Below are 24,052 nucleotides of genomic sequence, written 5' to 3' on the forward strand. Positions count from 1 at the left end.
CTAAAAATACAAGGAAATTAGCCGGGTGTGGTGGCGGGCGCCTGTAGTCCCAGCTACTCAGGAGGCTGAGGCAGGAGAATGGCGTGAACCTGTGGGGCGGAGCTTGCTGTGAGCCGAGATTGCGTCACTGCACTCCAGCCTGGGGCACAGAGCAAGACTCTGTCTCAAAAAAAAAAAAAAAAAAAAAAAAAAAAAAAATGGCAGCCAGGTATGGTAGCTCACATCTGTAATCCCAGCACTTTTGGAGGCTAAGGTGGCCTGGATCGCTTGAGTCCAGGAGTTCAAGACCAGCCTGGGTAACATGGCAAAACACCGTCTCCACAAAAAATACAAAAAATTAGGTAGGTGTGGTGGTGCACACCTGTAGTTCTAGCTACTTGAGAGGCTGTGGTGTGAGAATCATCTGAGCCCAGGAGATTCAGGCTGCAGTGAGCCATGGTTATGCCACTGCACTCCAGCCTCAGCAACAGAGCAAGACCCTGTCCCAAAAAATAAAAATAAAAAAGGCTTGAACAATAATAGCAGTATTACATCTATTAATTCCAGGCAGTAGGGATATGGATATTTGTTATATTATTCCTAATGCTTTTTCATAATTTTAAAATTTAGCAACATTTAAAAATATATTAATGGAACTTGTTTTTCCTCTTCAAAAAGGTCACCTTATTTAAATGAATTTAATTCCTTTATCCTTATCACAATACTTTGTTTCTTTCTGTAGCACTGAATAAAATTTGTAATTATTTATTTGCTTATCTATTGTCTAAACAATAAACTGTAAATGTAATGAAGTGAAAAATCTAGTACACTTCTAATATCTCCCATCTCTGTCCTCACACTTCAATTACAACAATCATGCATTATTCTCTTTTACTGAGAAAACAGAAGCAGAACAGACTCTCCACATGCTCACATCTTATCGTCCATCCTACCTACATGTGTACCCCTGTATTCTGCCTTCCCTTTATTACTGTGAAAGAATGATCTTTGCTCCTATCCCAATCCATTCCCTCTACTTGTGCACTAGATCTCATCTTTTCTTGCTTTCTCAAGGACATCACATTCCAGTAATTGTCCCCTTTCCAGCATTTCACACTTTTTATTTTATTGGATCACTGCCATCAGAATATAGAATTGCTCTAAGATATCCATCAACAAAAATAAAAACGAAAACTTTATCCCCCAGCTACCACTACATTTCTCTGCTTTGCCTTCCTTATAACCAAACTCCTTGAAGAACTGCTTGTATTCTGTCTCTCCTTCTGTTCTTTCCATTCTCTTTGAACCTGTTATATAAAGTCTTTTTTCCCTCATTCTGTAGAAACTTGCCAGGCCACCAAATATCTCTATATGGCCAAATCCCAAGGTTAATTTGTAGTCCTCAATCTACACAATTTAGCAGCATTTGACACTATCCCTCATTTCTTCCTGAAACACTGTTTTCACTTGGTTTTGAGGATATCAGGTTTTTTTCAGTCACTTTTGCCAGTTCCTTTTTACCTCACCAACTTCATTAGAGTGTCCCAGGGCTGACTTAGGATCTCTTCTCCTTTCTATTGGTATTAACTTATTAGGTGACCCCATTCACTCTCAAGGCTTTAACACTAACAACTAATAACTTCTTCCAATTCCAGATCTGCATACCAAATCGCCTGTTGATATTGTTTGTCTAATTGATACCTCAAACTTAACATGCCTAAAATTGAACTCCTGACTCCTTGACACAGACCTCCAGGTCTGCTCCTCCTGCAGTCTTCCACATATTCATAACTAGCAACTCTATCATTTTAGTTGCTCGGGCCAAAACAATTATTTCCATTTTACCCTTCTTTTTCTTATATTTGTACCTTGAAAAAATATCCAGCATCCTACCATTTCTCACCACCTCCACCACTAATACTGAACTTTTAAATTGTCACCTCTTGCCTCGATTACTGGCATAAGTTTCCAAATAGTCTCTCCCACGCCCCACCTTTTTTTTTTTTTTTTTAAAGACAGGGTCTTACTCTGTTACCCAGGCAGGAGTGCAGTGGTGTGATCATGGCTCACTGCAGCCTTAACCTCCTAGACTCAAGTGATCTCCTGCCTTAGCCTCCCAAGTAGCTGAGACTACAGGCATGTGCCACCATGCCCAGCCAATTTATTTTTTGTAGAGATGGGGTCTCGCTATGTTGCCCAGGCTGGTCTCAAACGCCTGTGCCCAAGCAATCCTCCCACCTTGGCCTCCCAAAGTGCTGGGATTGCAGGTGTGAGCCACCATACGCAGCTATAATCTATTCTTCATACAGCTGCCAGAGTAATTTTTTTTTTTTAAGTAAGTCAAACCATGACTTCTGTATTCAAAAGCCTCCAGTATCTTCCAGCCATACATAGGGTAAAAGACAAAGTCCCTGTCATGGTCCAACATGGTCTATCAGCCCTCCTCTCTTATCTCTTTGATTTCATCTCAAATCTTTGCTCTTCCACTCAAGCTACACCAGCCTCCTTACCTCAAAGATACCAGTTACACTCCCATCTCATGGTCTTTGCACTTACTCTTCCCATAACCTAGAATGTTGTTCCCTAGATATCAGTATGCTTCACTTCCTAACTACATTCAGGATTCTGCTTAAATTTCACCTCAGAGAGACCTCTCCTTATCAAGTTATATAGAGTAGTATCTCCCTCCATGGAATAGAAGTGCCCTCACAATTATGTTCAATTGAATTTTGACAAGGGTACCAAGAAAATTCAATGGGGAAAGTGTAGTCTTTTCAACAAATGGTGCTGGGACAACTGGATGTCTACATGTAAAAGAATGAAGCCGAACCTCTGGTTCATACCATATATAAAAATTAACTCAAAATGGATCAAAGACCTAAATGTAAAACCTAAAACCATAAAACTCTTAGAAGAAAACATAGGGATAAGTCTTCATGACCTTGAATTAGGTTTCTTAGATGTGATAACGAAAGTAACAAGTAACAAAAGAAGATATAAAATAGACATCATCAAAATTAAAACCTTTTGTCCTTCAAAGGATACCAAGTGAAGAGATGACCTACAAAATGAAAAAAAAGTTTTTGCAAGTCATCTATTTGATAAGGGTCTTGTATCTAGAAATATAAAGAGCTTTACAACTTAACAATAAAAAGACAATCAACTTAAGAAATGGGCAAAGAATCCAAATAGACATTTCTCCAAAGAAAGTATGCAAATTGCTAAAACATACACACACACACACACACACACACACACACACACACTTGAAAAGATGTTCAACATCATTAGCTGTCAGGAATTGCAAATCAAAAGCACCATGAGATATTACTTCACACCCACTATGATGGCTATAAACAAAAATAAAAGTATTGGAGAGGATGTGGAGATACTGGAACACTCATACACTTCTTATGGAAATGTAAAATGGGGAAGTTGCTTTGCATAACAGCCTGGCAATTCCTCACAAGGCTAATATAAAGTTACCATATGACCCAGAAAGTCTAGTCCTAGCTATATATGCCAAAGGATAAAAACAAAACTATGTCCACACAAAAAACTTTAACATGAATGTTCATGGCATTATTCATAATAGCCAAAGTAGAAACAACATAAATGTCCATCGGCTGATAGAATAGATAAACAAAATAAGGTATATCCCTACAATGAAATATTACTTGGCAATTAAAAGGAATGAAGTACCTGGTACAAACTACAATGCAGGTAACCTTGAAAAGATTATGCTACATAAAAGAAACCTGTCACAAAGGACAACATATTGTATGATTCAATTTATATGAAAGGTCCAGAATAGACAAATTCAGAGACAGAAAGTAGATTAGTAGTTACTATGGGCGACAGAAAGGAGAAAATGGAGTGTGATTGCTTTATTTATAGAGTGATGAAAATGTTTCAAAATTGAGTGTGGTTATGGTTGCTCAACTCTGAATATATTGAATATCATTGAATTGTACATTTCAATTGGGTGAATTGTAAGGTATTTTAATTACATTTCAAAGCTGTTAAAGGTAGTTGCTCCTACTATTACTCTGTATTCCCTTTCTCAGTTCCAATTTTCCTCATAGCACTCAACCATCATATAACAGACTCATTTTTACTTATTTATCTTGCTAACAAACTTCCTCCCACTAAAATATAGATTCCAAGAGAGCAGGATCTTTGTTTTGCTTTTGTTTGTTTTGTTTTGTTTTTGTTTTTGAGACAGGGTCTCATTCTGTTACCCAGGCTGCAGGCTACAGTGTGCAATCATAGCTCACTGCAACCTTGAACTCCTGGGCTCAAGCAATCCTCCCACCTCGGCCTCTCAAAGTTCTGGGATTACAGATGTGAGCCACAGTGCCTGACCCTATTTTTGGGTTTTTTTTTTTTTTTTTTAGACAGAGTTTCATTCTGTCACGCAGGCCGGAGTGCAGTGGCACAATCTCAGCTCACTGCAACCTCCACCTCCTGGATTCAAGCAATTCTCCTGCCTCAGTCTCCCAAGTAGCTAGGATTATAGCTGGGATTACAGGCATGCGCCACCACGCCCGGCTATTTTGTATTTTTAGTAGAGACAGGGTTTTCACCATGGTGGCCAGGCTGGTCTCAAACTCCTGATCTTAAGTGATCCACCTGCCTCGGCCTCCCAAAGTGCTGGATTACAGGTGTGAGTGCCCAGCTTTATTTTGTTCTTATTCTATCTCCAGAGCCTAGAACCGTGCCTGGCACATAGTGGGTAGTCAATAAATTATTTGTTGACTGATCAAATGAATGGAACTTCCAATTCTGTTTCATACCTTCTTATCCATGAAATAGGGAAACAATAAACTATAATTATTCACTGAGCTCACTTTGCACTGCCCCTTACTCCAGTGGCAGATAGAGAAGCTGTTCTTTGGTTGTTCCAACAAGGTACATTTGAATCATGTTGGAGTATAGAGAAGCTAACTGCTTAGTAGATTTTATCCTGTTCTGTTAAGTGTTCACTGGATAACTACTTTATGAATAACACACCAAGTTCAGTGCCCTGGGAGTTTATTGTAAAGAAGTATTATTTCACCCCATTCCCATTCCTGAAGTAGCAAGACATACTGTTGAAAATTTAACTATTCTATACATTTGTTACTGAAAGCCTAGCACACTGTCAAATGAAACATTTCTTTAGTCCCATATCCTAAAATAACCTCAAGTTAGGACAGTAGCTACAAACTAGCTTACAATAATAATACTTTATATTTGCATAGTGCTTTACAAATTATGACTTTTCCCAGAAATTATCACACAAATAGCTGTGAGGGTGGTCGCATCCCCATTTCACAGCTAATGAAACTGAGGACCAAGGAGGCTGGGATTTACTCAAAATCATAGAAGTGGCAGAGCCAGAACATCTAATGACTTCCTAGTCATAGTTCTCTTTTTTCTGTGACATCTAGCCTCCATATAAGCTTCTCATATTGGTTAGTTTAGAAAATGCATTTATATCTTGTCTTGGGAATTAAATAGCCTCTCTTGGGAATTAAATAGCCTCAGTATTCTCTCCGTTTCACAGATGCAAAAACTGTGGCTTAGTAAGATTGTGATTTGTCCATGGCCATGAAGTTAATAAGTAGCAGACCCAACGTACTTAAACTTAGTGCTCTTTGCATTATACACCACTGACATAAGAAAGAACAAGTGCTGTCTTTTCAAATAATGAGTTTTGTAATTTGTCTCTTTTATTTTTTTAATCTTGGCTGCAAAGAAGCTAACAGCCAGGTTATTATCCTTGACCACATCGACTCTTATTACATTTTATTACTGGCATGTCTGCTTTCCCCTTTTAGTCGAGATTTCCCTTTTGGGTCTAAATTCAATGAAATTTTTTCCTCCTTTTTTGTCAGCTGCCTCATTCTTTTTTGGAAAGAGATGGGGTGTGATTAAATTGGAAAATATATGTAGGGCTTCTCCAGAAAAGAGTGGACTATTTCTTTGTTTATTCTGATTTTTATCTTCTTACCTGATGATCTTATCAACAACTCCTTTGAGGTGGGATTTTATTACATTGGTGATGGCTTAATTTCTAAACTGGTTCACACATTAGGGAGGATGCCTATCTAATGAGAGAGTTAAGACTACACTTCCAGCCCCTTTCATGCATCATGGAGGGTAGCAATTTAATCAAGAAGTTTTTCTCTATTCCAGTTAATATTCTGGCCAAGATGCCACAATATCATCATAGCTGAGTTCTTCACTATCTATTACTTGGTTCCAGATTAGGAATTTAGAAAGCAATGAGATAAGTAGTGTGTTTTGATAGAATAATCCAATGACAGTATGCAGAAGAGATCCAATATAGGGAATGTATTGGAAACTGCTAAACTTGCTATAGCTGGAAACAAGGGTGTGACGAAAATTGATAGCAGTGCTGAAGAAAATGAAACACATGTTACAAATGTTAAAAAATTATAATTATCATTACCTGGTGACCAGTTGGATATAGGATACATGGGAGAGGGAACCGTCAGTTTCAAATCCATATAACAGGAAGAGTAATGGGTTCCATAATGGAACTAAGGAAGGCTACAGAAGCAAACTGGATTCTTTGGGGAGATAAGGAATTTGGTATATAGACATGAATTTAAGGCAGTAACTGGATATAATTAAATGAATGGTCAACAGGTATAGTAAAAGTCATTACATATAAATGATGCTTAGAGTATTTAAGAGATTCAAGGTGAAAGTAATATTAATACTTTTTAAGAACTTTCCAGGCACTGTTCTAAGTATTGCCCATGTATTAACTCTCACATTTCTTAGATCTGGCTAGGTAATCCCAGATAAGAAACTAAGGAACAGAGAGGTTAAGTGACTTATCCAAGGACACACAATAATTAAAGCAGCACTCCAGTATTCAAACCAAGGCAGTCTGACTCCAGAGTCAGTGTTTTTTTTTTTTTTTTTTTTTTTTTTTAAATTTTTTATGCCTATATCTGTCTCTTCCCCATTCCTCCCCATTCTCCTCCCTGCCAGGGAGAGGAGAAGCTCACTGGGTTGGTTTTGAAAGTCAGTGCTTTTAACACCTATACTTTACTACCTCTTGAGATCACAGAGAGGGAGAGTATATACACAGAAAAACAGAAGGCCAAGTATCAAATTTTAGGAACACTGTTGCCCAGGCTGGGTTTCGAACTCCTCAGCTCAAGCAATCCACCTGCCTCAGCCTTCTAAAGTGTTGGGATTACAGGCGTGAGCCACTGCACCCATTCCCATCTTTGCTATTTTCTTTCTCCTTTTTTTTTTTTTGAGATGGAGTCTCGCTCTGTCGCCCAGGCTGGAGTGCAGTGGGGTGATCTCTGCCCACTGCAAGCTCCACCTCCAGGGTTCAAGTGATTCTCCTGCCTCAGCCTCCCAAGTGGCTAGGATTACAGGTACCCGCAACCACGCCCGGCTAATTGTTTTGTATTTTTAGTGGAGACGGGGTTTCACCATGTTAGCCAGGATGGTCTTGATCTCCTGACTTCGTGATCCACCCGCCTCTGCCTCTCAAAATGCTGGGATTACAAGTGTGAGCCACCGCACCTGACCAATTGTTTTTTAACCCAATACATTCCAAAGTTAAGAATTACATATTGTTTTGGAGTAACTGTATTATCTTTCCCAAACTTAGAATATTCAGAATTGAAAAATAAATACCCCAATAACCTGGAAGTTTGCTTCAGTCCTATTTCCTGTTTAAAATAATTTACTTTGTTGATTATTGTCTTAAAGATCCAAGCAATGAGTCACTTTTTAGTGATGATCCTCCCAGCCTTATCTGGAAGTGTTTTGTTTCATAAATCAGCAATCTGGATTTTTATCTTCACTTTAGAGACAGTTGTTCTTGAGTTGTAATTTTTGAACTCAATTTTAGTAAATTTTGAAATATTACTAAAATTCTAAAAGTAAGCTTTCCATTATAGGTTATGGCCATTGCACCAACCCATTATATCTGGCAAAGAGAACGCTCTGTTCATCACAGTGGAGCTGTCAGAAACTACAACAGAGATGAAGTTCAGCTGCCCCGGGGACCTAGTGCCACACCAGTAGATTGTTCACTCTGTGGTAAAAAAAGAAGATATGTTAGACTGGGATTGTCTTCATCATCATCTTTATCCAGTCATACAACAGGGATGACAGAAAAACATTCTCAGGAGTCATACAACTCACTGTCAATGGACATAATAGGTAATCCTTCTCAAGCTTATACCAGTTCTCAAGATATGATTTAGTAATATGCCAGAATTAGATTTATGCATGTTGTTTACTGAGCTCTAGTCAGTCCTTGCTGGCAGGGATACATAATAATTTATATACTTCAACAATATGAGTTAAATTAATCTTGAAACTTTCTCCCCTTTCAGTTACTTTTTGTCTTGTGTCCATATCTGTTTTGTGGCGACCCAACTAAACAGATTTTTAATGTGACCTATGTTAAGTTGAAAACTAATGCACCATAAGCCTCAGTATTTTAAGAGCCTGAATCATTTTTTTGAAATGTTTATTTTGTTCAAAAGGGTTTCAAGAAGAAAATAAATTTACTTGTAATCTCACCTTCCAACTATTGGTTTCCTTCTGTATACTTTACTAACAAAATTAGAACCATACTATATCTGGGCTTGCTTTTTTCATTTATCACAAAGTATTTTCCTATGTCATTACTGAGTCCTCCAAAACCAGTTTCTTCTCTTTTTTTTGAAACAGAGTCTGACTCTGTTGCCCAGGCTGGAGTGCAGTAGGACAGTCTCTGCTCACTGCAGCCTCCACACCTCCCGGGTTCGGCTGATTCTCATGCCTCAGCCTCCTAAGTATCTGGGATTACAGACATGTGCCACCATGCCCAGATATTTTTTGTGTTTTTAGTAGTGAGGGGTTTCACCATGTTGGCCAGGCTGGTCTCGAACTCCTGGCCTCAAGTGATCTGTCTTCCGTGGCCTCCTAAAATGCTGGGATTATGGGCGTGAGCTACCGCACAGCCCAAAACCTGATTTTTAATTCTGACGTGGTATAAGGACCATAATTTCTTTATATATTTCATTTTGTTGGGATTTAAGTGGCTTTCAGCAATAGTGTATTAATTAGAAAAGAATCTTATTAGCTGGAAAAAATACAACTGCACCATAATTTCACTCAAATTATTTTTATATATAATATTATCTGACATTTATTTTCTAGAAATGTCTAGAAATAGCACTAGAATAATATTCTACTACTATCAGTGATCCTTTCTATTACAAAGCCTTCCAGGTTTTCACCCATCTCAAGACAGGGCGGACAGATTTTTCATGGTCCTTTCTAATTCTATCATGAGAAATTAACACACCTGCATTATTTCAGAATTTTACCTATTTGTTTTTACCACAAAGAGATTAATAGTGGCTACTGAAGCTTTACTAAGGGAGAAATTAGACTGTAAGATTCTTGAAGGTAGGGGTTATGCCTCAGTCATTGTTCTATTTCTTGGCCATAGTAATCACTCAACAAATTTGCACTGCAGTATAGTCTCTTCCTTTTCAACATCTTCAGGCATATTTTTTATTATGCTGAGGCAAGAGGATCACTTGAGACCAGGAGTTTGAGACCATCCTGGGAAACACAGCAAGACCCCATCTATTTTTAAAAAAATTGTCTTTTAGCATCCTTCCTCTCCCAGCTTCCTTTACTCTTTGATCCTTATAATAGGTAAGCTTTACTGAATGTTTACAATGTCCAAGGCAATATATAATGCATTTTGTATTCATAATATCATTTAATATTCACAGCCAACTTCAGGGTGAATACTATACCTCCACTCAGCAGATAAGGAAACTAAAGCTTAGAGAAGTTAAATAATTTGCCCAAGGAACTGGAGTGACATGTGAACCCAGGTCTCTGACTCAAAACTAGAGCCTGAATTCCTAAATATTATGGTCTACTGCCCTTTTGATGCAATCCTGCCGTTGGCAGTGAAAATAAGCTGCCACAGAAGCCTTCTAGCCGACTACTAAGGAAGTGGCAAAAGCATTAAGAACCAAGTCCCTGCTGAAAGGCTACATGAAGTGAGCTGGGAGAGAATTCCAAGAATTTGAACAGATATTTACAGAAAGCAAAAGAGAAGCAATTATATGTATTTTATTCAGACCAACCACTGTAGATATCAACGGTAATAACACTCCATAGTATAGGCCTTGACATCTCAACAGGAAATTTGAGTGCACCCAGGGAAGAGGGGGCTCTGCCAGTCAGTATACTTTGGACAAAAAATAAAGGTCTTTGAGGGATTGTGGATGAAAAGTGGGGTATTAACTTAGGGGAGTTGTAGAAGGAACTGTGTGCTTTCATCCTTTCACTGGGTGAAAGCCATGATTTAGGATTTATAGGTCCTACACGGGAAAGAACAAATATTTACCCATAACCATTTTGTTCTGAGTATTAACCCATGGTTAACTGTAAAACTCTTTGTTTCAGGATGTCAGAGGGTAAGCAATACAAAGGAAAATTGATCGTACACATATTTTACCGGTAAAAATATACATTCATTTTCCTCCTATAGTTTTAATGGAGAGTGAGCTCATTGGGAGTAGAGGGGAGAGTGCAGGATAATAGGGACACACGATGCTACAGGAGTGGGATGAGTCTCTCACTGCCTAAACCGCTGCTGAGTTAGTGACCTCTACTAGCAAACTTTTCTTCCTCCAGTCCACCTAAGGTTGGAATCATCTGATAGTATGTGGTTGCAAAAAACTGAATTCAGCATTCTTCAAGAAAGACACAAAAAGTTTATGCTCTGCTTTAGAATTCTGTGCTAAACTTAGCATAGATGGTGATCAGTGCTTCCACCTTTCTTTCAAACACAAGCAAGCAACTCCTCAATTTGCAGGTAAAGACATATTTTCCTAACCTTAAAATATTTTTTGTTAAAAACAACATATTTAAATAAAAGTTTTAGATAAACATGTTTATGACATTTATTAAGAACAAACTGTTTTTCAATTTGACAAGGTGGGGTAAAAATACTGTCAAAAATTTGACTTTTGGGGCTGGACATGGTGGCTCGTGCCTGTAATCCCAGCACTTTGGGAGGCCAAGATGGGGCAAATCACCTGAGGTCAGGAGTTCTAGACTAGCCTGGCCAAGATGGTAAAACCCTGTCTCTACTAAAAATACAAAAATTAGCTGGGCATGGTGGTGCATGCCTGTAATCCCAGCTACTCGGGAGGCTGAGGCAGGAGAATCGCTTGAACCTGGGAGGTGGAGGTTGCAGTGAGCCGAGATGGTGCCACTGTACTCCAGCCTGTGTGAAAAGAGCAAAACTTTGTCTCAAATAATAATAATAATAATAATTTTAAAAAATGACTTTTGGGAACGATAGAGGAAGCATTCTTTTTTTTTTTTTTAGATGAAACATTCTTTACATATTTATATACATGACAATCACCAATCACATGCTAGATACTTAATCTCATTTAACACCCAACCCCCTAAGAAATCTTGAAGTGGCATTATTATATTCATTTTACTGATGAAAAAATAAACTCAGAAAAGTCACACCATTACCAGGTAAAACAATACCAGAAACAAGATGGGAACCCAGTTCTATCTGAATATATAACATATTTTTATAATAACTAAACTATAATTGTTTCTCCTTACTGTATGCTGTTGTAAGTTTTATGATGCCTGGGCTGGTCCATGTGAAACATAGATATATATTATGTGTTATCTGAGGACCCATGAGATTTTAAAGCGAAGTCAAGGGAAAAAATATATACCAAGCTTTAGCCCTGGATCATATAGGGAGGCATGTAACATTCCAACTGTTAAATAATCTAAAAACCAAATAATTTTTCCTCAAAAATAAATCATTCTTTGAATTTTCTTACTTACTTTTGTCATTACCACTGTTCTAGTCATCCAGGTTTAAAATTCTTACACTTAATGAAGGCATAATTAGGGCATATAAGTTAATAATGTGATAAGAGCTATGCAAAGTATATGATCAACATTGAGGAGCACAAAAGATTTCAGAATTCTGTGGGGTGAGAGGTTTGGTAAAGGTTTTTCAAAGTAAGATATTAGCTGGGCATTGACTGAGTCCTGTTTTTTGCCCAGAGAATTAAGGGAAGAGTCTTCTGAATAGCAGACAGAAGTTTGAAAATACAGCTGGTCCTTGACTTGCCAATGGTTGCTATACGCATTCAGTGGAAAGCCGTATCATGGTCTCTCTTGATGCTGGGCAGAGGCAGTGAGCTAGCTGCAGCTTCCAGGCAGCCATGAAATCATGAGAGTAAACAACTAATTTTTGACGGTGTACTGTATTGCCAGACGATGCTGCCCAACTGTAGCCTAATGTAAGTGTTCTGAGCACATTAAGGTAGGCTAGGCTAAGCTGTGATGTTCGGTGGTTAGCTGTATTACATGCATCTTTTTAAAAATATTTTTTGCCGGGTGCGGTGGCTCACCTCTGTAATCCCAACACTTTGGGAGGCCGAGGCAGACGGATCACCTGAGGTCAGGAGTTCGAGACCAGACTGACCAATATGGTGAAACCCTGTCACTACTAAAAATACAAAATTTAGCTGAGCGTGGTGGCGGGTGCCTGTAGTCCCAGCTACTCGGGAGGCTGAGACAGGAGAACTGCTTGAACCCGGGAGGCAGAGGTTGCAGTGAGCCAAAATCATGCCCCTGCACTCCAGCCGGGGCAACAGAGTGAGACTCCATCTCAAAAAAGAAAAAAATAAAATAAAAAATTTTTAAAAATAGAGATGGGGTCTCACTGCGTTGCCCAGGCTGGTCATGAACTCGTGGCCTTAAACAATCCTCCACCTCTGCCTCCCAAAGTGCTGGGATTACAAGTGTGAGCTACTGTACCCAGCCAAATGCTTTTTTTCCCCACCAGACAGGATCTTGCTCTGTCACCTGGACTGGAGTGTAGTAATGTGATCATGGCTCACTGTAGCCTCAACCTCCTCTGATTCAAGTGATCCTCCTACCTCAGCCTCCTGAGTAGCTGGCACTACAGGCATGTGCCACCATGCCCAGCTTTTTTTTTTTTTTTTTTTGTAGAAACTTCCTATGTTGCCCAGACTGGTGCTGGTCTCGGACTCCTAACCTCAAGCAATCCTCCCACCTTGGCCTCTCAAAGTGCTGGGGTTACAGATGTAAATCACTGCACCTGGCCCAAATGCATTTTTTACTTAATGATATCTTCAAGTCACAAGTGTTTATTAGGATATAACCCCATTTTAAGTCAAAAAGTCTCGATATATATATTTTTCTCTCTGCATCCAATGAATTACTAGCTTATCTGGTTCTTCTTTCATAATATTTTGTTTGTTTCTTTGTTTGAGATCGAGTTTTGCTCTTGTTGCCTAGGCTGGAGTGCAATGGTGCGATCTCAGCTCACTGCAACCTCCGTCTCCCAGGTTCAGGCAATTCTTGTGCCTCAGCCTCCCCATTAGCTGGGATTACAGGCATGCTCCACCACACCCAGCTAATTTTTATATTTTTAGTAGAGACAGGGTTTCACTATGTTGGCTAGGGTGGTCTCGAACTCCTGACCTCAGGCAATCCACCTGTCTCAGCCTTCCAAAGTGCTAGGCTTACAGGCGTGAGCCACCCCACCCGAACTGTCTGCTCATTTTCTACTATTAATCACCTTATATATGTATTACTATGAAAGCTCTGATTTAACAGTTTTTTCCTCCAGTTAAATTCTCATAGACAGCACTAACAGATTAACTTAAAATATCTTTTACATGACTACAGAAACTTCAGAAGTTCCCACTGCCTCTGAAAATGCGAAGTTCAAAATGAAAGCTTCCCACAATCCCAGAACTATATACTGTGTATACCTAAATTTCCCTCTAGAACAACCAAGTCAACAGACAAACCAATACACCTTGGCTGGGCATGGTGGCTCACGCCCGTAATCCCAGCACTTTGGGAGGCTGAAGCAGGCAGATCACTTGAGGTCAGGAGCTCGAGACCAGCCTGGCCAACATGGTGAAACCCTGTCTCTACTAAAAATAGAAAAATTAGCCAGGCATGTTGGTGGTGCATGCCTGTAATTCCAGCTACTCCAGAGGCTGAGGCAGGAGAATTGCTTGAACCTGAGAGGTGGAGGTTGCAGTGAGCTGAGATTGCACCACTGCACTCCAGCCTGGGTGACAGGGTGAGATGCTGTCTCAAAAAACAAAAACATGATCCAGTGTAGGCTTAAAGATATCAGGAAACTTCTAGTGACTATTTACTGGGTATAAAAGGTAGGGCCCCTGGAAGGCATTGGGATGACAGTTTTCAGTTTCAAAAATTTAGTTTACAGGACAGCCAGACATGGACATAGAAAACTAACATTAGAAGGTATCTATCCCATAAACCAGACTGTAAACACACTTATTGTTTGGAGGAGGGCTGAAGAAAGGGCTTAAGCTGGGCCTTGATTGACTAGAATGGACAACTACCAAAGAAAAAGAAGAGAAATAGAAGAAAACTACCAAAAAAAAAAAAAAAAAAAAAAAAAAAAAAAAGTGTGTGGGTGGGGGAACTGAGGGGAAATGGATACTGTTAAAAAGGTCTTGTTCAATTCAACATCTACTGAGCACCATGTGCCAAACAGAAACTAAGTATTCTCCAAGAAACAGGAGTGAAGGGCAGAACTTTTCTTGGCTCTTTAAACCAGCCCCTTCTCAAAGTAGACAATCGGGGACTGACACATAATAGGCATTCAAAGCATTAAATGAATGACATAATTTCATTACTAGCTAAATAGAAGAGAGAAGAAAAGGGAATATTCCACGATGGAATTAAAAAATGGACGTCAGGCCAGGCGTTGTGGCTCATGCCTGTAATCCCAGCAGTTTGGGTGGCTGAGCCAGGTGGATCACCTGAAGTCAGGCGTTTGAGATCAGCCTGGCCAACATGGTGAAACCCTATCTCTACTAAAAATACAAAAATTAGCCAGGCATGGTAGTGTGTGCCTGTAATCCCGGCTATTGGGAGGCTAAGGCAGGAGAATTGCTTGAACCTAGGAGGCAGAGCTTGCAGTGAGCCAAGACCGTGCCATTGCACTCCAGTCTGGGCGACAGGGCGAGACTCTGTCTCAAATAGAAGCACTTCAGAGCTTCTGTATAGTCATGTGCTACATAATGACATTTCACTCAAGGTGGGACTGCATACAGGATGGTGTTCCCCTAAGATTATAATGGCCGGGCATGGTAGCTCACACCTGTAATCCTAGAACTTTGGGAGGCTGAGGCAGGTGGATGGATCACTTAAGCTCAGGAGTTTGAGACCAGCCTGGCTAACATGGTGAAACCCTGTCTCCTAAAAAAATACAAAAATTAGCCGGGCATGATGGCACATGCCTGTAGTCCCAGATACTCGGGAGGCTGAGACAGAATTGCTTGGAGGTTGCAGTGAGCCAAGATCGTACCACTGCACTCCAGCCTGGGCAACAGAGCAAGACTCTGTCAAAAAAAAAAAAAAAGAAGAAGAAGAAGAAGAAAGAAAAGAGAGAAAGAAAAGGTTATAATGGATCTGAAAAATTCCTATCACCTACTGACATCATAGCCCTGTAGTGCAACACATTACCTTTTTTGTGTTTAGATACACACATACTTACCATTGTCTTATAAATGCCTATGGTAGTTAGTACAGTAACATACTATCCAGGTTTGCAGTCTAGGAACAGTAGGCTATACCATATAACTTAGGTGTGTAGTAGGCTATACCACCTCGGTTTGTGTAAGTACACTCTATAATGTTCACACAATGATGAAACTGCCTAACTATGCATTTATCAGAATGTATTGCCACTGTTAAGCAATGTATAACTGTATCCGGAAATGTTATAAAAGCTACAAAGGCATCATTATTGTATAAATGTTCAGCTAGTTATCATACAGAAATATAACACCAGAATATTCTGCTCCTGATTCAATCACTTGTCTAAATGCAGCCAGAGTGATTTTCAAAACACAGATCTAAACATGTCACCCCTTACTTAAATTCTTCAATGGCATCCCATTTTTCTTAGGATAGACCAATTCCTTCACAGGCATGTAAGAACTTGCATGGCCTCATCCCTATCTATCCAGTCTTTTCCACTCAACCCCAGCATCACTTTTTATTCCCATTTTCCCTGCTGTAGTTAATTCCTACTTACCATTCAGGTCTCAGATCAGTTGTCACTTGCTAGAGCAAAGTCCCCCATTATGGTTACTCATAGTACCTTGTACTTCTTTGGGGAGAATTTATAACAGTTTTAGTTTTATATCTGTGTGACTATTTAATGTCAAGCTCTATCATAGACCGTAAACTCTAAAAAGGCAGAGATTTTAAAATGTTCTACGTTCTGTAATACGTTATTTAATAAAAAATTTACACACATGTATAATTTTAAATACTTCTAGCCTAAGAGATAAATCTAGGAATGGTAGCATTTATCCTCCAAGGCATTACTATTTTACAGCCCATAAAAGAGGCTGGGCATGGTGACTCCACATCTATAATCCCAGCACTTTGGGAGGTCAAGGCAGAAGGATTGCTTGAGCCTAGGAGTTTGAGACCAGCCTGGGCAAAATGACAAAACCCCGTCTCTACCAAAAACCCCACAAAAATTAGCTGGGTGTGGTGGCATGTGCCTGTAGTCCAACTCCATGGGAAGCTGAGGTGGGGGGCTTGCTTGATCCTGGGAGACTGAGGCTGCAATGAGCCATGATCATGCTACTGCACTGCAGCCTGTGTGACAGAATGAGAACCTGTCTCAAAAAAAAAAAAAAAAACCACACACAACCAAAAACCTGTAAAACATCTATATTTAAACAGCGACCTAATCACTCTAAGTCACTGTTTATCTGTAAAATATGGATAACCTGAAAGATAAGTTGTCCATAGTAAGTGAAAAACATATATAAAGTTTTCAAAACAATGTATGATATGTGGTAAATGCTAAATAACTGATGCCTATGAATATAATAAGTCCCATTTGTAATTCATGTTTCTAAAATGTATTGCCCAAACTTTTTTTTTTTTTTTTTTTTTTGAGACGGAATCTCACCGTCACCCAGGCTGGAGTGCAGTGGCACAATCTCAGCTCACTGCAACCTTCGCCTCCCAGGTTCAAGCGATTCTTCTGCCTCAGCTTCCCAAGTAGCTGGGATTACAGTCATCCGCCACCACAACCGGCTAATTTTTATATTTTTAGTATTTTAGTAGAGACAGGGTATCGCCATGTTGGCCAGGCTAGTCTCGAACTCCTGACCTCAGGTGATCTGTCTGCTTTGGCCTCCCAAAGGTGTGAGCCACTGTGCCCGGCCCCCAAACATTTAATTTACGTAGTAACACTGAACAATTCTGATGGTTTTTCAAGCTGGTTAAAAAGATTCTGAGGGGGATAAAAGAGATTCAAGAGCTGTTACATATTTTGTTACAATTTTTAAGGTGATTATATCATTCTTAAGTTTCCCCCCATTATTTACTGTAACCCAGACTTCCTTATGATTTTTTAAGCCATATACAAGTCATTATAAGATGTATTTAAAATGGACAGACACATAAAGTTTATCTTAAAATGCATATTTTATTTCCGTAGTCAATGACCATCAATCAAATAAAGGAAAGAAAACTAATTTCTTGAAGAAAGACACATCTATGGAGTGGTTCACAGGAAGCGAAGAATGAGATGGCCCAACTAAACCAATTTGGAGTCATTAACTACAAAACGTCAAACCAACTGCAAGACAAGTGTCAAAATGGGACGCTTAAGCAGTTTTGCCATGTTATACATCTTTATTTTATTTATTTTCAAAATTATATGTAAAAGTTATGTAAGTCACAGTAATAGCTAAAAATGCCAATCTATGAAAGTAGTGATTTTCAATATAAAGTTCTATTTTGATATTTTTCCATCTTCAAGTCAGTTGCTGTCATCTGGAGTACTCAGTTGTGGTTTGACCTTCCTCAACTTGACAAGAAAAGCTAATTTAAGAGAAGAAAAACATAAAGTCATTATATTAATTAGAAGAAAAAACACCATTTAATATGTTCTGAAAACATTACTCACCTGTATGACCATGTTGCCAGTGTACTGGTCTAGCAACATAGGGAAATGATCCATATGGAAAATCAGAATGTGATTCTTCTGTTGTAAAAAATATATGTACTATAAGCTACATAAAATATTTTCTAATTTTTTCACAAAACTGTTAAAATATGAGTTACTCTAAGTTTTTTCTTTTTTTCCTTGTGTTTGTTTTAGAGCTACTCTGCCAGTTATTATACAGAAATGATTTGTCAATGATTATATAATAAACATGTGATTTTATAACCAAATGGATAAGCCCATATCATAAATCAATGGATACTTGAAAACTTGTTCATGGCCTAAATAATGTGCATATATGACAAAGACCTAAACTCAGTTCTTTCAAGAATTCCAGCAGCATCTTAGAAGTTGCTTTTTGGAATATTAGCTATTTGCCTATCAGGTTCCATTAAATTCATTCCCTTCAGTAATAATCAGTGATCTAAATATAAAACATCCGTAATATACTTAAATTATTTCACAAACCAAGCTCCTTGTGACAAGTAAAATATGAAGATTATAAAAAGCTCAATTCTTCAAAGATATCAGAGTTTTATGTAAAAGGCAGGAAAAGTCATTATTCTGTGCCTTGTACATCTTAGCAAAATATCACACTTCAATTTCTATAGAAAATTGCTGAGGAATATTTTTATAATCTATTGGTCAGTATACTCAGGAACTCATTCTCCATTTATTACTACATGCATAAAGTAAAACTGAAGCTCACCATGGTCATCCTCTTGAAACAGCTCACCTTCAACTCCAGTTTTCTTTTGAGAATCTAGTTGTACATCTATGTTGATTTTAGGTTCCACTTTTTGAGCTAAAATTCCAGTTTTCCGTTTTGCAAGGCAAACCAACCAATCTTTGACAATGACCTCGCTTATCTTTTCACATGAAAGAGCAAGTTCACAGATGCGAATTCCATCTAAAAGTTCGATAACCTGTGTGATGCTTTCAGAAAAGTGAAAAATGTACATTTCTACTAAAATAATAAGTTTTATTTTAATTAATTTATTTAATTAAATAAAATATTTAAGTTCCCTATACCTCTTGCCCACATTTAAATACTATAGTTAAATTAAGGCAGGAGAGGGTTTAAATATTCAAGTTAGGAGGCATAAAAAGTACTTTCACAAAATTCTAAGTAAACAAACACAGAGACCATAATTTAACATTACTGCTCACATTACACTTTTAAAAAGTTTCTTCCAGATTGTCAGAAGAAAATTCGCATCTTATATTACTATTTATGTAAAAAATGATTTAAACAGTAATATAGGGTCGGGCGTGGGTCATGCCTGTAATCCCAGCACTTTGGGAGGCTGAAGCGGACGGATCGCTTGAGGTCAAGCATTCCAGACCAGCCTGGCCAACATGGTGAAACCCTGTCTCTACTAAAAACACAAAAATTAGCCGGGTGTGGTGGCACACACCTGTAATCCCAGCTACTCGGGAGGCTGAGGCAGGAGAATCACTTGAACCCGGGAGGCGGAGGTTGCAGTGAGCTGAGATCACAACACTTGCACCCCAGCCTGGGTGACAAAGCGAGACTCTGTCTCAAAAACAAACAAAAAGAAAAAACGAAAAAAGGTTAAAAAAAAAAACTGACCGGGCGCAGTGGCTCACGCTTGTAATCCCAGCACTTTGGGAGGCTGAGGCAGGTGGATCACGAGGTCAAGAGATTGAGACCATCCTGGCTAACACGGTGAAACCCCATCTCTACTAAAAAAAATAGAAAAAATTAGCCAGGCGTGGTGGTGGGCGCCTGTAGTCCCAACTACTCGGGTGGTTGAGGCAGGAGAATAGAGTGAACCCGGGAGGCGGAGCTTGCAATAAGCCGAGATCGCACCACTTCACTCCAGCCTGGGCGACAGAGCAGACTCCATCTCAAAAAATAAATAAATAAATACTAAATAAATATACAATATAAATGAACTTGGGACTTGTCATTTTAAAACAGTTGTGTAAGATGCCATGTACACTTTATTCAGTTACAAAATGAGTATTTTGGCTGGGCGTGGTGGCTCATGCCTGTAATCCCAGCACTTTGGGAGACCAGACGAGCAGATCACCTGAGGTCAGGAGCTCAAGACCAGCCTGGCCAACATGGCGAAACCCCTTCTCTACTAAAAATAGAAAAAATTAGCTGGACGTAGTGGTGGGTACCTGTAATCCCAACTACTTGGGAGGCTGAGGCAGGATAATTGCTTGAACCGGGGAGGTGGAGGTTGCAGTGAGCCGAGATTATACCACCGCACTCCAGCCTGGGTGACAGAATGAGAGTCTATCTCAAAAAAAAAAAAAACAAAACTTTTTTTTAAGTTTGGAACTTAAGCAAAAGTGCACTTAAAAGTCACATTACAAAGAAAAACAGTTCTATTACTCACTTTGCTAGATATACAGCACATACACCACCATGCTTAAGACGTGGGTAAAAAACAGGCAAAGTAATATGAGGGTTTAACATATCCAAAGCTACCTGTGTAGGGGGAAAACAGAACTGGATCAGTCTGATTCTGTTTAAATAAAGCGTAAGTTTTCTTATCGTGGTGAAATGATACACTTTTGGACAGCAATCACTCAAGGTATTTCATTTTTTAGAAGGTAGTATTATTAACTATCATTTTACTTCTACCAAAAGGGTAGGTTAATTATTATACAGTTGGGCAAGGTGGCTCCTGCCTGTAATCCCAACACTTTGGGAGGCTGAGTCAAGAGGATCCTTTTGAGGCTGAGTTTGAGACCAGCCCAGACAACACAGCGAGACTCTGACTCTATTGAGGAAAAAAAAAAGTAGCTGGATGCAGAGGCCCAAGCCCGTAGTCCCAGCTACTCAGGAAGCTCAGATGGGAGGGTCACTGGAGCCTAGGAGTTCAAGGCTGTAGTCACCTATGACTGTGCCATCCTACTCCACCCTGGGCAAGAGTGAGATCCTGTCTCAGGGAAGAAAAAATAATTTGTCATAGTACTTGATGATACTGAAAAATCATAATGATATGTCTTGTACTTGGCATATTAATATGGAAATATTGATTTGGCTATGTATGTATATATGAATATAACCAAAGAAAGATTCCTGTATGCCTGTATTATCAATATTGCCAAGTGTAAAACACGCCATTACAACACAAAAAATTTAAACATTTGAGACAATGTGAATTTCTTTTTTTTTTTTTTGAGACAGGGTCTCGCTCTGTTGACCAGGCTGGAGTACAGTGGCATGATGTCACCTCGCTGCAACTTCCACCTCCTGAACTCAAGCAACCCTCCTACCTCAGCCTCCCAAGTGGCTGAGATGACAGGCAGGCACCACCATTCTCAGTTAATTTTTTGTATCTTATGTAGATACAGGGTTTTGCCATGTTGCCCAGGCTGGTTTTGAACTCCTGGATTCAAGCGATCTGCCTGCCTCAGCCTTCCAAAATGCTGGGATTATAGATGTGAACCACTGCACCTGGCTGACAATGTAAATTTCTATTGCCAAAACTTATAAATTTAAATACTTTATTTCAGCTTTGGCAATAGAAATTCACATTGTTGGCCAGAGGCAGTGGCTCATGCCTATAATCCCAGCACTTTTGGGAGACTGAGGCGGGTGGATCACCTGAGGTCAGGAGTTTGAGATCAGCCTGGCTAACATGGCGAAACCCTGTCTCTACTAAAAATACAAAAATTAGCTAGGTGTGGTGGTGCACACCTATAGTCCCAGCCACTGGGAAGGCTGAGGCAGGAGAACTGCTTGAACCTGGGAGGTAGAGGTTGCAGTGAGCCAAGATTAAACCACTTTACTCCAGCCTGGGGGACAGAGTGAGATTGTCTAAAAAAAAAAAAAAAGAATCATATCCCTTATTTCCTCTTTATTCTTCTTTCAATTTCAATTGCAGTGTACACAGCTGTAGTCACAGAAGATGCCAATAAGTACAAAAGATAAGTGAAAATTTTTCAAATAAAAAATTAATTAACAACAACAAAAAATCTGGTCAAAACAGAAAATAAAGTAACATTTACTGTCGTATTAACTCCAGAAAGCTTGGAGTTATGCTGGCATATCTATTTACTAAATGAGAAAATATTAGATTGTTTATGTGTTTTTTAAAAACAGTACTAATCGGTCAAGGGACATCTTATTAATTCACCAAATATTTATTAAGCACTCTCTACATGACAAACATTTTTCTAAGTGGTAAGGATATAGTCGGAACTTATAGTCTGTTTCATGGGATCTAATGAAGGGGTAGACATTAAACAAAAATAAAAAAATATTTAAATAAATAGGACAGAGGGTGGTGAGTGACATGAAGAAAAACAGTTATAAAGCAGAATAGGCGTGGTAACTCACGCCTGTAATCCCAGCACTTTAGGAAGCCAAGGCAGGAGGACTGCTTGAGCCCAGGAGTTCCAGACCAGCGTGGGCAATACAGTGAGACCCCACATTTATAAAAATAAAAAAAAACGGCCGGGCGCGGTGGCTCACGCCTGGAATTCCAGCACTTTGGGAGGCCGAGACGGGTGGACCACCTGAGGTCAGGAGTTCAAGACCAGCCAGGCCAACATGGCGAAACCCATCTCTACTAAAACTACAAAAATTAGCCGGGAGCAGTGGCGCACACCTGTAATCCCAGCTACTTAGGATGCTGAGGCAGGAGAATAGCTTGAACCCGGGAGGTTCAAGTGAGCAGAGATCACGCCACTGCACTCTAGCCTGGGCGACAGAGTGAGACTCGTCTCAAGAAAAAAAACTGCCAGGCGTGGTGGCGTGTACCTGTGGTTCCAGCTACATGGGAGGCTGAGGAGGGAGGATCACTTGGGCTTGGGAAATCAAGGCTGCAGTGAGCTGTGATTGTGTCACTGCACTCCAGCCTGGGTGACAGGGTGAGACCCTATCTCAAAATAAAACAAGCAGAGTAAGAGGGAAAGAAAGTGACAGGTTAGGGAAAGGAGGTGTCATTTTATACACAGGCTGGTCAGTGAAGAGATCTGAAGAAAATAAAATTAAGTTTAACCCATGGAAATGTAAGAAAGAAGTGAGTTCCTGGTGGAGGGAACAGCAAATAGTTAATACAAACACTCAGAGGTAGTAGGCTACTTGGAGAGTCTGTTGAGGCTACCGTCACTGCAGTGGAGATAAAAGGGGGGAAGTGGTAAGAGATGACATCGAAGGTGGTGGACACAGTTACATAGAATCATGCAGTCTTTAGCTTTACTTCTCAACTGAGAAGCCACTGAAAAATTTTAAAGAATGACATGATCTGAACTTTTTAAAAAAACTTTTTGTGTGTGTGGTAAAATCAACATTGCCATTTTAAGTGTACAATTCACTGTCATTAAGTATACTCTGACTCACTTTAAAATCTACATGTAGAAAACACTGAGAATGCAAGGAAGGATGACGGTGGCTTGTAATAGCAAAGAGCAGTTGGTGTGGTAAGAAGTGGTATATATTTTGAAGACAGAGCCAATTGGAATTAGGATTAGGATTGGCAGTAGGATGTGAGAAAAAGAAGACTGAATTCAAAGTTTTTAGCCTAAGCCACTGAAAGAATGCAGATGTCATTTACTAATGAGGAAAATGATGAGGATTATGGGAGAGCAAGCTTGGGGGAAATAAGAATTCAGGTTTGGATATGTATTTAAGATGCCTATTAAATATCCAAGTTGAGGCCAGGCATGGTGGCTCATGCTTGTAATCCAAGCAGTTTGGGAGACCCAGGCGGGTGGATCACCTGAGGTCAGGAATTGGAGACCAACCTGGCCAACATGACAAAACCCTGTCTCTACTAAAAATACAAAAAAAAATAGCTGGGCGTGGTGGCGGGTGCCTGTAGTCCCAGCTACACAGAGGGCTGAGACAGCAGAAATGCTTGAACCCGGGAGGCAGAGATTGCAGTGAGCTGAGATCACGCCATTGCACTCCAGCCTGGGCAACAGAGCAAGACTCCATCTCAAATAAATAAATAAATAAATAAATAAATAAATAAATAAATAAATAAA

General features: G+C 39.5%; 2 protein-coding genes across 6 annotated transcripts in view; one reads left to right on the forward strand and one right to left on the reverse strand.

The window, feature by feature from the left end:
* SPDYA (speedy/RINGO cell cycle regulator family member A) overlaps positions 1-18,306 on the forward strand; it is a 43,518-nt gene extending 25,212 nt beyond the window's left edge. Inside the window, exons 6-7 of the mRNA XM_023217278.1 lie at positions 7,917-8,181; positions 17,567-18,306. Of these exons, the coding sequence (XP_023073046.1) occupies positions 7,917-8,181; positions 17,567-17,655 (354 nt within the window). The 3' untranslated portion in view covers positions 17,656-18,306. The remainder of the gene's footprint in view (positions 1-7,916; positions 8,182-17,566) is intronic.
* The window catches only part of TRMT61B (tRNA methyltransferase 61B), a 21,780-nt gene continuing 15,262 nt past the window's right edge, over positions 17,535-24,052 (reverse strand). For 2 of the 5 annotated variants that reach the window (XM_023217277.1, XM_023217273.1), the window contains 4 exons: positions 20,449-20,540; positions 18,786-19,012; positions 18,038-18,115; positions 17,535-17,952 (listed from right to left, as the gene is read on the reverse strand). In XM_023217277.1, the coding sequence (XP_023073045.1) occupies positions 17,891-17,952; positions 18,038-18,115; positions 18,786-19,012; positions 20,449-20,540 (459 nt within the window). In that variant the 3' untranslated portion in view covers positions 17,535-17,890. The remainder of the gene's footprint in view (positions 17,953-18,037; positions 18,116-18,785; positions 19,013-20,448; positions 20,541-24,052) is intronic. The other 3 variants (XM_023217274.1, XM_023217276.1, XM_023217275.1) reach the window with 3 other exon arrangements.

The sequence above is a fragment of the Piliocolobus tephrosceles genome, chromosome 15 (assembly GCF_002776525.5).
Source record: "Piliocolobus tephrosceles isolate RC106 chromosome 15, ASM277652v3, whole genome shotgun sequence".
NCBI classification, from domain to species: domain Eukaryota; kingdom Metazoa; phylum Chordata; class Mammalia; order Primates; family Cercopithecidae; genus Piliocolobus; species Piliocolobus tephrosceles.